Source organism: Colobus angolensis, unplaced genomic scaffold (assembly GCF_000951035.1).
Source record: "Colobus angolensis palliatus isolate OR3802 unplaced genomic scaffold, Cang.pa_1.0 Scaffold129, whole genome shotgun sequence".
Classification (NCBI taxonomy): domain Eukaryota; kingdom Metazoa; phylum Chordata; class Mammalia; order Primates; family Cercopithecidae; genus Colobus; species Colobus angolensis.
In genome coordinates, this window is record NW_012114141.1 from 10,573,709 (window position 1) to 10,588,649 (window position 14,941).

The window sequence follows — 14,941 nt, forward strand, 5'->3', positions numbered from 1 at the left end:
TTTACTCCTAACTTATGGTTCTAAAATGCTCTTTTACCTAAAAAACAGTGAGAGGTTATAGCCCCTCAGAGACGACGAGCCTGTGGTGTGTTAGCATTTGTTCAAGAAACAGTGGGCTGTTTCTGTGTGCCAGGCACTGCTGTGGACATCAGTTGAAAGATAATACTTTCATGAGTAATTCACAGTTTCATGAGGAGGTCCTACTGCAAGTATAGTATTGAAGTAGAATACGATGGCGGGACCCCCAAAGAGGAGATGACTTACATTTCAATAGATAAACGCATAACACTTCTTAAAACTTAGGAATCAAGGTTTTGTTTCCAGCTTCAAAAGGTGGTAGTTGTGGGAGTCTCTGACACTAGAACATGTTGGAACAGTCAGTCTGTCTGTTTTATTCAGTGTGATTTAATTCATGAACGCCTGTCAGAATAGAAGTTGACAAACATCATCACCAAAGTAGATCCTTTTATTATCGGTATAAAATATTCAACTGTAAAACTGTCCAGAAATGCACAGGATTCTTTGCAAACTCAAACTTTATTATTTTTCATCCAATTATACTTTGGTTTTAATGAAATGTCTCCATTTAAAACATAAAGTCAACAACATTTATTAAAGTTTTTAATAAAAAATGAGCAAAAATGTGACAGACTGTAGAGGATATCCAGATAACACATAAACAAATGAAAAAGTGTTCAACATTATCAGCATTTAAGGAAATGCAAATTAAAGCCACACTGAGGTATCATTATACCCTATTAAAATGGCTATAATGAAACATAGTGATAATACCAAATGCTAGCAAGGTTGCAGAGAAACTGGATCACATTGCTAGTGAGAATATAAAATGGTACAACCACTCTGGGAAGGAATATGGCAGTTTATTATAAAACTAAATATGAGCTTAACATATGACCCAGCAATTACACTCTTGGGCATTTATCCGAGAGATATAAAAACTTATGTTCACAAAAAACACATACACAGATGTTCAGAGCAGCTTTATTTGTAATAGCTTAAAACTGGAAACAACCCTGCAATATTGTGATTTCTGATAAGAAGTATATACTGTTTGGTCTCATTTTTGACACAAAGCTACTAAAACCCTTGCAATCTCAGAAATGTTAAGTGTCTTTTGTATGCTAATGAGGTGACTGGTAGCTGGGGTCTCCTGGAAGGCCTCAGGATGGAAGCTGGTTGCCATCATGTCACAATCATGTGATTGGAGGGTAGAAACTTTCAGCCCTTCTTCCCTATAACCCTCAGGGAGAGGAGAGGGTCCGAAAGTTGAGTTGATCACCAGTGACCACTGATTTAAATCAATCATGCTTACATGATGAAGCCTCCATAAAACGCCTAAAAACAAGGTTCAGAGAGGTTCTGGGTTGCTGAACTCATGGAGGTTGTTGTACCCCAAGAGGGCATGGCAACTCTGTACCACCCCCACCCCTTATGGCTCATACCTTACCTTATGCTTATCTTCTAACTGTTCAGCTATATCCTTTGTAATATATTTTATAATAAACCAGTAAAGATAAGTAAAACGCATTTATGGATTGTGTAAACTGCTTTCGCAGATGATTGAACCCGAGGAGAGGATTGTGGGAATCCCCAATTTATAACAGCCAGAACTTGGATTGGCATCTGAAGTGGGAAGCAGTCTTGTGGGACTGAGACCTAAACCTGTGGGCTCTGACTCTACATCCAGGTGGATAGTATCAGAGTTGAACTGTGGGACACCCAGCTAGCATCAGAAAGTTAGTTGTCGGGAGAAACTCCTCACCCACATTTGGTCACAGAAGTCTTCTGTGTTGAGAGAGTAGGAAAAACATTTTGGTTCTTTCAATCTCCTAGAAACCCGATGCCCCTCAGTGGGTAAATGGGTAAACAGATTGGTACATCTATTACTGTTTGGTTCTTAGTATTATTTGGAGAAAGAATTCTGCCAAGCTACTGATTTAGCCAGAAAAAGAGAATTCATTGAAGGAAAATACAGAGCAGGGAGTTTATCTAGAGAGACAGTACACTCTGAAAAGATGAGGCAGGGTGAGCTGCTGAAAGAGAGTGAGCCAGCAGTACCCCGAGAGTTCTGTGTTGGGTTTTTATGATTACAGATTTTTTCTTGAAGTTCCTGCCTCTTTCTTAGTCTCCACCTTTTTACTCTGTTTAGTCTTTTGCATCTGCCTTAAGTCCCTGCCTTTTCCCTCACCTAGTTCCCGCCCCAAGGTTGTGGGACACTCCCTTACTATTGGTGTGCACAAGTGAACCCGATGTTGGACACGAATTGCTTCTGCGTATCTCTTAGGAATTTTCTCCTTTGCCCTCTTCCCTTTAGCATGCATCTAGCTACATTCTGGCAGGTTAACTGGCAGAGTGAGCAATCACTACAGTCTTAAGGGGAATTCCTTTCTACCTAGGCATTTCCCTTCCTGTCTGTTCATATCTAGCATACCTGTTTAGGGTGATCTCTGGGGTGTGAGATTTTCCAGACTCCTTTTCTCAGGGCCTCCCTTTTCCTCCTCATGTCTGGCTATCTGCCTACTGTACCACATCTATACCATGGAATACTACTCATCAATAAGAAAGGAACAAATTATTGATACCGTGCAACAACTTGGATGGATCTTAAGGGAATTATGCAGAGTGAAAAGAACCAATTTCAAATGGTTACGTACTACACGATTTCGTTTATATAGCATTCTTGAAATGACAAAGTTGTGGAGATGAAGACAGAGTTGTAGTTGCCAGGAATTGAAGTAAAGGGAGAAGGCAGCTATGGCTATCACAAGGTACCATGAAGAATGTTTGTGGTAGAGTTGTTTGTGTGTTGACTGCTGGTGTTCACACAAATCTATACATGTGATAAAATTACATAGAACTAAATATACTTAATATGCATGAGTGCACATAAAAATGAAATCTGGAAAAGGTCAGTAGACTGTATTAATGTCAATTTCCTGAAATATACTGTTGTTATACAAAATGTTATCATTGGGGAAAATTGAGTGAAAAATATATGGGATCTCTTTATTTCTTACAACTGCATGTGAATCTACAATTATCCCAGAATTAATAAATTTTTACAAAAGAACAGAGGCATTGATGCTGAGGAATAGACCATAGGCCTTTGGATCAGCACAATTGTGTTCAAATTCTGGCTTCCATTTACCACTTGTGGGATCTTGAGCCAGTTCTTAAACCTCCCTTTGCCTTAGTTTCATCATTTTTCAAGTGGTTGCAGTAATACTATTTTCCCCATTGAGTTGTTTTGAGGGTTAATTATCAATATTATGTAAGCCACTCATCAGTTAAATTGGGATCATAAAAATATTTTATCTTTTCATTTAGTACTTAAAGGGATAGGCACTCTGCCTTCTCCACAGAAATTTTAATATCACGAGATAGTCTGTGTTTCATTAACTTAGGCTAGTGTCTTTATTTCTTCTTTCATGGAGTTGAATCTGTTCTCCTACTACCTTCCTGAGTTGGACACTTAACTCATTAAGTATCTTTCTTCCTTCCAAATATATGTATTTGAAACTGTAGATTTCTCTTTTACAACTGTTTTAGCTGAGTCACAAAATTTTGATATTGGCAACCCAATATTTTCATTGTCATTCAGCTATAATAGTAATTGATTTTTTTCTTTGATCCAAGAATTATTTGAAAATGAGTTTTTCTGTTTCCAAACATATGATAGGGGGATCTTTTTATATGTAGATTCTGACTTTGCGTTATGGTCTTAATAATGTCAATTCTTTGAAATATGTGAAGCTTCTTTTGTGGCTTAGCATGTGATCAGTTTTTATAAATGTTTCTTCAATGTTCCTTAATCATTAAGTGTAGGATTTTATCTTCATTCAGTCCCTTGATTTTGTTTATCCAGTTGTTCAGATCTCTAATATCCTTACTAATCTTTAGTCTGGTTTACCTATCAGTTGCTGTAGTGAAAATGTTCCTCTTTGACTATAGATATGTCATTTTCACCTTATAATCTTGCAGATTTTTACTTTGTATATTTTTGGCTATATTGTTAGATAGAGCAGATTCAGAATTGTTACTGTTTTCTTGATGAGTTGTTTATTTTATCAGTAAAGTTCTTTGTTTCTAACAATGCTTTTTGCCTTAAACGTATTTTGACCTGATAATAATATAGTCATTTAAGTTCTTTTTGTTAGCTAGTGTTTACACAGTGTATGTGTCTAGGATTTAGAATTCTCAGGAAAAACATTTCTCAGTCTAGAGCCCAGGCTTTCTTTGGTAAGTTTCTTTGCTATCTGTGTCATAAGGCATATCTTTTCAAGTCCATCCATTTACTGAAAGACTAGCCATTAGAGTTTCCTAATTTATATAAGGGCGCTCAATTCTAAACTGTTTTAACATACAGGCCTAAGATTTCATCTTCTTTTTCCATGAAGGCATCACAACCCAAATCTCTGTTTTATTAAGACTGAATACCATCTTTTACTCCCTTCCCTCTTCCCAAAACCCCACCCATGGCAGGTGCACTCTCAGCTTGTTGCACTTACTATAATTTTTGGCTTTTAATTCTAGACTGTGGGGATTCCCCTTGCAGATTCTGCTATGCATTTTAAAGAATGTTCATTATAATTTCTTCAACATTTCTAGGCATTTAAGATGTAGTACCAAAAGACTGTGTTTAGAACACTGAGATTTTTGTATTTTTCAACTTAAAATGTAAGCACATTTATGAACATAATAATAAATAGTATTCACATCTTATTGCTTCTTACATAACACTTTTAAACAGTGATAGTAGTTATAAAACTGATTTGCACTTAATTTTTTTCAGTTGAAGTGTTTTAAACATGTTATGTTTCACAGTTATACATAAGCAACATACAGTGGTGATCTAGCTATCACACGGCAAAGACTGTGCATTAATATTACATTTTAAAAATAAAATTTAAGAAGAAAAAGGTTTCTAAATTACAACTAACTGTAACTACTATAGTAATATAACTAATATAGTAACTAATAGAGTAAAGTGTAACTACTATAATTATGCTAATATGGTTCTCTGAACTAGGCATGTTATTTATGTAGATGCCTTAGTTTATGTTTTAAAACTGTGTTCTAGGCTGGGCATGGTGGCTCACACCTGTAATCCCAGCACTTTGGGAGGCCAAGGCAGGTGGATGACTTGAGGTCAGGAGTTCGAGACCAGCCTGGCCAACATGGCAAAACCCCGTCTCTACTAAAAATACAAAAATTAGCCGGGCGTGGTGGCATGCGCCTGTAATCCCAGCTACGTGGGAGGCTGAGGCAGGGCAATCACATGAAACCGGGAGGTGGAGGTTGTAGTCGGCCAAGATCACGCCACTGTACTCCAGCCTGGGCACTGCACTCCAGCCTGAGACTCTGTCAAAAAAAATTAAAAAAAAAAAAACTGTTATAGAATAATATTTATTTTCTTTGTATTAGTACTCTCATGCTTTTTGGTGTTTGAATATTATAAATGTACAAAATCCTTAAAATAACTGGAATCTAACAAAGGTTTTCTTTGAAATTTTTTTAGAAGTCAGAGTCAGTTTCTCCTCATGAACATTCCTGTAATTATATCAAAAGTAAACTCAGTCCCTAAAATGTTCGTTAAATAACAGGACTCTATAAGAAGCAGAATGTCATGGTTTTGTTGATGTTTACTCCTCTGTGCCCAAAATGACAAATTCTGAAATGATGATCTGTTTGTTGATTAATCTCATGTGCCCAAGAAAAAAATCAAGTATATTTAAAGCAATAGCCTGGACTGTTTTGTCTGATAAAATAGACAATTTTATCAGACAAAAATTGTCTATAGATACTGTTGATAAACATATTTTGTCTAACAGAATATAACTTTACATTTTCTTGTAGGTTACCTTCCGAACAAGAATCTATCACTGTAATATTAACAGCCAAGGCGTGATCTGTCTGGACATCTTAAAGGACAACTGGAGTCCGGCTTTAACTATTTCTAAAGTTCTCCTCTCCATCTGCTCACTTCTTACAGATTGCAACCCTGGTAAGAGACTTTGAATCTGGTATGAATTGGAGCTTCTCAAGATGTAAATGTCAGACCTTAATAACTTGTTTACAACTACTACTACTACCACCACCACCACCACTGCTTCTACTACTATTATTATTGTTAAATTTTCATAGTATGTAACTATATTCTTTTTAAGTTGGGTCTTCTCATTAGTGTTTTTAAGACCTATTATTGGCCGGGCGCAGTGGCTCGAGCCTGTAATCCCAGCACTTTGGGAGGCCGAGACGGGCGGATCACAAGGTCAGGAGATCGAGACCATCCTGGCTAACATGGTGAAACCCCGTCTCTACTAAAAAATACAAAAAGCTAGCCGGGCGAGGTGGCGGGCGCCTGTAGTCCCAGCTACTCGGGAGGCTGAGGCAGGAGAATGGCGTAAACCCGGGAGGCGGAGCTTGCTGTGAGCTGAGATCCGGCCACTGCACTCCAGCCTGGGCGACAGAGTGAGACTCCGTCTCAAAAAAAAAAAAAAAAAAAAAAAAAAAAGACCTATTATTTGCCAAAAAGGAAAAGGCACAGTGTCGTAAAAAAAAAAAATGAAAAATCATTTTAAATGGGAAAGTGCATTTAAAGAATGAATTAAGTTGTCCTGCCAAATAATAATAAAAATTCAAGTTGAATAGCTTAATCTTTAATTAGATGCCTACTAGAAGATGTTAATTTGAGGAATGTGGGCTATTAAAATCTGATAACAATCACCAGTACTATGCAGACGTGACCTTTTTGGCATCCTAATAACTGTGCATCCCGACAAACTATTAGAATGATCCTGAATGGTCTGTTCTAGGATATACCCCAAAAGTAAACAAGGAAATACACCTCCCAAGAAAACAAAAAATCTATAGCCAGGCCTTTATGGCTTGCCGGCATGCTTAACACTGAAAATTCTTAATTCCTGGGCCATTTCTTTACACATTGGGTTTATTTTAGAAAATACAAAAATCCAAAGATAGCTCTAGGGTTTTCATTGATGTTCTCAGTGGGAGAAATGTTTTTTGAGTAATTAATAGCTTAAATATTGCATGAGATTCCCTCTTCTACAATCAAGAATAAACTCTGTTCACTAGATACATGAAATTTTACACAAATGGAAATGACGAGTGTCAGTGGGGTTGCTTAGGATCCTGGCTGTTTTATAAAACATCAAGAAATAACAGTCTTTCTACTTTTGTATTTTTTTATTTTTCAGCAATAAAAACTTTTTTTTAAAGTGGCAAATTAGCATTTTTTTTTTTTTTTTTGAAATGGAGTCTCACTGTGTCGCCCAGGCTGTAGTGCAGTGGCACGATCTCAGCTCACCACAACCTTCGCCTCCTGGATTCAAGCGACTCTGCTGTCTCAGCCCCCCAAGTAGCTGGGATTACAGCCGTGCACTGCCATGCCCAGCTAATTTTTGCACTTTTAGTAGAGACGGGGTTTCACCGTGTTGGCCAGGCAGGTCTCGAACTCCTGCCCTTGTGATCTGCCCGCCTTGGTCTCCCAAAGTGCTGGGATTACAGGCATGAGCCACTGCACCCAGCTTGCCCAAAAAATAAAATTGTGCAGGATCATTACAAAATATTTTTTGAATTAATTCATACTTTACTACAGATAGTGAAGTCCAATAATGTTACACAAATTTAAAGTTGGTTTTGTTCTTTCAGTCCTATTGTTCCCACTTTAATCCCATTTGTCTGTGACTGTGTATAACCTCATTTGGAGGTAATGTTGCAGGAAGGCCTTTTTTTTTTTTTTTTTTTGAGGTGATTTTGAAGCCTGGCCTGCTTTGCCTCCGAGTCAGCTGAAATGGAGTCTGTTACCCTGAATAAGCCTGTATATGACAGCCTGTTCTCTCTACCGATACTCCTGCTTAAAGGAATAGATTCTTTCCACCAGAGCCTTCTCTCAGCAATCAGACAGACTTCTGTTCAGTGAACTAGTTTTTTTTTTTTCTTGCTGCATTTCAGAAAACTACAAATGCATTCTGCAAAAACTTAAAAATCTCTCCTAACTAAAGCAGAATCACATAAGTAGAAGAAAGGAGTTTTGAAAATAATGCTATTGATAGTAAGAACAAGCCTAAAAATAATGTTCCATAAAACCAGAGACAGCCTGCCTGATACGAGACTAGAAAGGACTTTGTAAAATACATGCTGACATTTAGTTTGTCACACTGTAACACGCAAAATAAAGTTTCCTAATTGGTACCTCGTTTTTATCAATGTTGACACTTCTAGAATCTTAAATAGAGTTGTTTATTTTAAAGTAGTCAAATGTCCATTCTTTTGTTTAATGGACTTATTTCACACTGTTATCTGGTACACTTTCAATCTCTGTAGGTTTTTTACCTGCAGAGGTAGGTAAGATTAGGTTAGATTGAAGTTTATCTTAAATCTGTCTTCAAATTATCACAAAAACAAGTTTGATAGAATATGAATAAATAAGATTTTCCTGCACTGAATCTGTAGAGCTATTTTAACCCAGAAATGCTGTCCGCTCAGAAGTTGGCCTTGTATAATGATATAAATTTAACCAACTTAAAAAATACTTTCTCACTCTTATCCGTACATAAACTTTTTTTAAAAATCTTTTTCATACTGTTTTTGTAATCTGCACTTATCTCTTTAAAAAATTTTTGGTCCATTCCAACACAAATATTCTTTAGGGTATGACTACCCATCTTTATCAGCATGATATTTGTAGACAGCAGATGTAGATTTGAAAACCAGCTTCGTTGTTTATTAGTCATATCACATTGGATGGTCACTTAACTTTCCACAGGCTTAGTTTTTGATATAAAATTGGAATTAGTACCAGCCCTACCTAAATCACTGGATTCTTCTGAGGTTAAAATGAGATGGCATATGTGAAAGCCGTTTGTAAGTAGTGTGTTGTTGATATTATTTCCCAGAGTATTTAGGACACCAAATGGGCCCACAATAGATGACTGATAAATACCTACTCAGTTGAATTTAATTGGGCAGATAGTATTGAATAGTATCTAACACCGTCACCTCAACATTGACAGTTGGATTTTACAATCTGAAAAAAGCGGAACCTTGACTTAGTAGGATTATCGCTCAGGTGGCAAATGTCCAAACATTATCAGCCAGCTGATGGGTGCACCAGCAATAATCGTTCTGTTTTCAATACAGTTGTCTAGGTAGATCTAACTGCTGGTGTTATTAGGCCACCACTTCATGATGGTGTTTACTGAGCCTGATAGAGCATTCTTTTTTTTTTTTTTTTTTGATGGAGTCTTGCTCTGTCGCCCAGGCTGGAGTGCAATGGCATGATCTCAGCTCACTGCAGCCTCCCCTCCCGGGTTTATGCCATTCTCCTGCCTCAGCCTCCTGAGTAGCTGGGTCTACAGGCCCCCACCACCACGCCTGGCTAATTTTTTGTATTTTTAGTAGAGATGAGGTTTCACCATGTTAGCCAAGATGATCTCGATCTACTGACCTCGTGATCCACCCGCCTCAACCTCCCAAAGTGCTGGGATTACAGACATGAGCCACCCACCCAGCCAAGCGTTCTTCTTTGTTAGACGTTACTTGGCTTTTTCTGAGTTTAGTCTTGCTCACTAAACATGATTTAATTTGTGAATTGCCAAAGTTGAGAATACTATTGGGGAATCAAATTTCTGTACTTTCTTATTTATAAGTACTTTCTTCTCAAGTCATTATTTAACACACAAAATTTAAGTTCTGTTTGATTTCATCTTTTGAAGTTTGTTTTTGCTATTTTGTGGGCTTTTTTAAAAAAACACTTAGATGTTTGGTAATATTCTTTACATGAAACCTGTTTCTTTAACAGTTATTTAAAATGTGCTTATATTATGGTTTTCAGACCTATTTAAAAAATGGGTATTTTACGTCATACAAAATTAATCATTCTGAGAACCCTGACAATTAGGAGATCAGCAGTTTTCCTTTACCTGATGCTTGATTTACAGAGTTATGGCTAGAAATATTTCTAACCCTTTTTTCCTTCTTGAAAATTGTGTAAGTCTGTGTATCATCTAGCATTATTGTATTAATCTCATTTCTATTTGTCCGCTCTACTACTATTACTCTCTAAAGTGTTTTTGAGCTTTTTTTGTTCTAAACTCAGTTATGATATTGTATCATTTAAAAATCTCCCCCAAATATGTATGACTCTTGTGAGACAGTCAGAAAGTTGACAGTGAAACATTTCATACTGAAAAAATACTGCCAGAAATTTTTGAGCATGATAATGGAATTGTACCTGTCCTTACCTTTTAGACATCTATACTGGACTATTTGCCAATAAAATTCTTTGATATATGGAATTTAGTTCAAAATAATCCAGAAAGATTGTAGGTGGGGAGGAGTATGGAAGATACCGAGATTGACCATTATAATTGTTGAATTTGAGTGATGAGTACATGGGTGCTCATTATAATATTCTATGTTTGGATATGTGTGAAATTCTTCATAACATTTTTTTAGTTGCTAAAAATCATACTAACAGTGTGACATAAGTCCTCGTTTAATGTCATCAGTAGGTTTTTTAGAAACTGCAACTTTAAGTGAAATAATATAATGTATAATGGAACCAATTTACCATAGGCTAATTGATCTAAACAAGAGTTAGGTTCCTGCGGCATCTAGTACGTCATTTTGCTTGAAGTTGCAGTTTCCAAGAACCTATCAGCCACATTAAGTGAGGACTTAAGGTAATCTGTAAACGGTACGTGATTTGGCTCTCTTTTGCTCTTGGAAGGAATCATCTGGGCTCTGACCCTGGCTTGTGTATTTCATTGCCCTGTCATCTGCCTTCCGACCATAAGCTGCCTTGCGGTGCAGCCTGGACCAGCAGGGGCTTGCATTCGTAAGCAACCATGAAGTCTTTGTCTGTCTGTCTTCAAACAGGCAGAACTATACAGGTCCCGTCAAATGAAAATTCTCTATGCATACCCACAAACATCAGCACTCACGATGGATGAGCCACTCCCTCTCCCCGCATCACCTTTCAAATAAAAATCAAGTATCAGTTACTCCAGTCTTAGGTGTGTGCAGATCTGTATTAGAACAACACATAGAGCTAAGAATGGCAGCTGATTAACCCTCAGCCTTGTATAGTGATTAAGCTGAGGGTGAGCACAGCTGCAGCTTCACTGGTAAGAGCTTTATTCTTCTCAAATGGACTGAGCAAAAGAAAAGAGGAATTTGCTCCCAGTGGCTCTTTTATAGTGATGTATAAAAGTTTGGAGAATGTTTCCTTCTTCATTCTCCAACATCAGGGGAGAATGTTTCCTTCTTCGTTCTCCAGCATCAGGGGAGAATGTTTCCTTCTTCATTCTCCAGCATCAGGGGAGAATGTTTCCTTCTTCTCCAGCATCAGGGGAGAATGTTTCCTTCTTCGTTCTCCAACATCAGGGCTTTTTGTTTCAGATCACTTAAGGCCCGTTTTTTAAGCAGTGAATACAATTCTTATTCATAAATTATCTCTGATACCTTAGCTTTGATCGTTATTATTGCTTGTCTTTGGACTCGTTATCATTAGGTAGTAAATTGTGTTAGCGAATATTAAAATTTTACAATTGATAGTGACTGCTGGTGGGTGGGAACCATAAAGTCGGGTTAATTATTTCAGCACATTTTTATTTGTGTAGATTATTTATACCAAGTTTGGGAGCTGCTAGACTGATGAAAGGTACATATAACACCTCAGTAGGAGTCTAGTGCTTACACAATATCATGAACCTTGCTTCTGCGTGTCTCATTCTACTGTACATGAGAACTGAAAAAGAACAATTTCTTTAACTGAAATTCAGGTAAACCTGTAAAATGGCAAGTCTGTTTTCAAAGCAAACTATTTTAGCAGGACTACAAAAAAAAAGAATTTTTTTCCTAGAACCATAACTACAGTTGGCTACCTAGATACCAGATTTCTTCTGATGCCTATGACTTTTTTAAAGTGAAAAATATTAAGTAGAAATATGTGGTACAAACTAACTTCAAACTGTTTTCTTGTGAAAAACTGACTTGTCTTCTGTATTGTTTCCTGCTAAGTTCTAAAAGTCATTCTAATCAATACTTCCAAATATGGATGTGGAGAGACTCTATGTTATTGTCATTTAACTTCTCTGATGCCTCATATAAAGAAAAGGAAAGCCGTGGTTATAGAGTTCATACTTCGCTCCTGTTGTTTAAGTAAACATTAGATAGGTGCTATTAATCAATCTACCTGGTATTTTTAATAGCAAGAGAGTAAACAAAGTTTGAAACATTTATTAAAGCCTTTGGGTTCCGGCTGAGTATTATCTGTAGAATCCTGAGACACTGCTCCCTTCCCTCCTCTAAGTTTCACATAGACTTACTCAGATGCATTTGAAAATAATGCTATTCATACTGTTGATGTTCTGGAAAACTCGAAGGCTCATTAAGATGGATGAATAAAATCAGGGAATATACATTATAAAGAGAACATTTCTGTTTTGTAAATTAAAGAAGATATACAGAAGAGATTGTGTACCATCATAAATTTGGTTTAAAAAAAACAGAAAATAGCAATTGTGAGATGCTTACCTTGACCCCTACATATTTGTAAATGCAAATTTTAAATGATATTAAAAGGATTATTTCCCTATTTTGTCAATTCTGTAAAAATAAACCATTTCTTTGTCTTACAAGAGATACTGGTATATAATAATGCAAACAAAAAGATCCATTTGTTCGTAGCAGTTTTATCAAAGAATAATTTTCTAGGAAATACTGAATGAGAAAGGAAAGCTGAAATTACCCCATTGTAGGCTTAGATCTTGGATTGCCTAGTTGTGAAAAAAGTCAAAAGGATTCATCCTCTTTGACTCAAAGAGTTACCAAGAAAGGATTGGTGGCTTCAGGTGAGGGATGACTTCATGACAAAGCAAGGATTTCCTATAGAGCCCGTGGTATTTCTGCTTTGTGTGGGCAAGTCTTTATTTATAACCAACAATTTGATATTCTCCTCAGACATCCAGTTTGCCTTGGTGAAAAGAAGCATTAACTGTTTATTCTTTTTTGATAGATTCTCATCTAGAAATGCTGATCTGCTAAAACTTTGTTACTTTCGTAGCTTAAATGTACGTCCTTGATAGGTTTGATTCTTTTAAAGATGATTAAACTAGACCTTACCATGTTTGCTGATATATGGGATACCTTAAAAAGTGCTTTTAGGCTGGGCGCGGTGGCTCAAGCCTGTAATCCCAGCACTTTGGGAGGCCGAGACGGGCGGATCACGAGGTCAGGAGATCGAGACCATCCTGGCTAACACGGTGAAACCCCGTCTCTACTAAAAAATACAAAAAACTAGCCGGGCAAGGTGGCGGGTGCCTGTAGTCCCAGCTACTCCAGAGGCTGAGGCAGGAGAATGGCATAAACCCAGGAGGTGGAGCTTGCAGTGAGCTGAGATCCGGCCACTGCACTCCAGCCCAGGCAACAGAGCGAGACTCCGTCTCAAAAAAAAAAAAAAAGTGCTTTTAAAGTTTAAAGTTTTACTCTTATCTCTTTTCTAACAAAAAGGGCCTTGGAGAAATTACTTCTATTTGGTAAATAAGAAAATACAGTGTTGTGTTTATCATCTCCATGTATCTTTTTCTTCTGTTTTCTTCTAACCTAGGGAATATCTGTCAACTTGATGTATAAAGTGCTGCCAGCATTTTTAAAGTAGGAAGGTGAATCCCTTAGAGTGGTAATCTGTGAGTCCTTTTCTGTTTCTTTTTGACTGTCAGGGTTGTTCATGCATCCATTTCAGGTTTCTGATTGGTGTGTCCTGTAACAGCAGGTACAGTAAAATCTTACTAGTGCAGTATAATTGAGAAAAGATCAGACTGATTTTTTTTAGTGAATTGTAGGAAATTTTAACTAAGTGAAGACGTAATAGTTTTAAGTGCATATAGAAAATATTAGGTAAAATGTGTGAACTAGGTGGCCTCAAGACTCTACTTTATCAAGGAACAGGCCGAAGTGGGTTTTTCACATATTCTCAACAAATAGAGAAAATGGTTATCATCAGTCCCAGTGTATCCCGCACCCAGCTTCAGAACTCACCTATATTTAGTAAGGTTTAGGAATTAGGGTTTTTTGTTTATTATTTACTTATTTATTTTTAGAGATGAGGTCTTGCTCTGTCTCCCAGGCTGGAGGGCAGTGGCGTCATCATAGCTCTCCGCAGCTTCGAACTCCTGCCCTCAAGCAACCCTCCGCTTCAGCCTCCCGAGTAGCTAAATATTCTCAGATAATATTGTTTTATACCATTAATTTTCATGACAACCATTTTTACACAAGACCTAGTAAATGTCAGAACAGGTTGCTGCATCCGAATTATTATTAATATTAAGTTAGCAATGATCACCTTAAGGATATGTTACTGAAAGATACAGTATGTGCCCTGTAGAAGATAAACCACTGAATAAAGTTTGACACCTTTTTTTTTTTTTTTTTTTGAGACAGAGTCTCACTCTGTCTCCCAGGCCAGAGTGCAGTGACACAATTTCAGCTCACTGCAGCTTCCACCTCCTGGATTAAAGCGATTCTCCTGCCTTAGCCTCCTGAGTAGCTGAGATTACAGGCACATGCCACCATGCCCAGCTGATTTTTGGATTTTTAGTAGAGATGGGATTTCACCATGTTGGTCGGGCTGGTCTCAAACTCCTGACCTCATAATCCGCCTGCCTTGGCCTCCCAAAGTGCTAGGATTATAGGCGTGAGCCACCATGCCCGGCACTCCGATGCCTTTTAAAAAAAGAGAGAGAGAGAGATGAAACCTCATTCTGTCACCCACGCTGGACTGCATGGCACGATCAGAACTCACTGCAGCCCCCCACTCGAACCCCTGGGCTCAAGTGGGCTCAAGCGATCCTCCTGCCTCAGCCTCCCAAGTAGCTGGGACTACAGGCACATACCA

At 37.5% G+C, this 14,941-nt stretch overlaps 1 protein-coding gene across 2 annotated transcripts in view; it reads left to right on the plus strand.

Moving 5' to 3' along the window:
- UBE2E2 (ubiquitin-conjugating enzyme E2E 2) overlaps positions 1-14,941 on the plus strand; it is a 386,680-nt gene that overhangs the window by 327,732 nt on the left and 44,007 nt on the right. For both annotated transcript variants that reach the window (XM_011933743.1, XM_011933742.1), the window contains one exon: positions 5,878-6,025. In XM_011933743.1, coding sequence (XP_011789133.1) covers positions 5,878-6,025 — 148 coding nt within the window. The remainder of the gene's footprint in view (positions 1-5,877; positions 6,026-14,941) is intronic.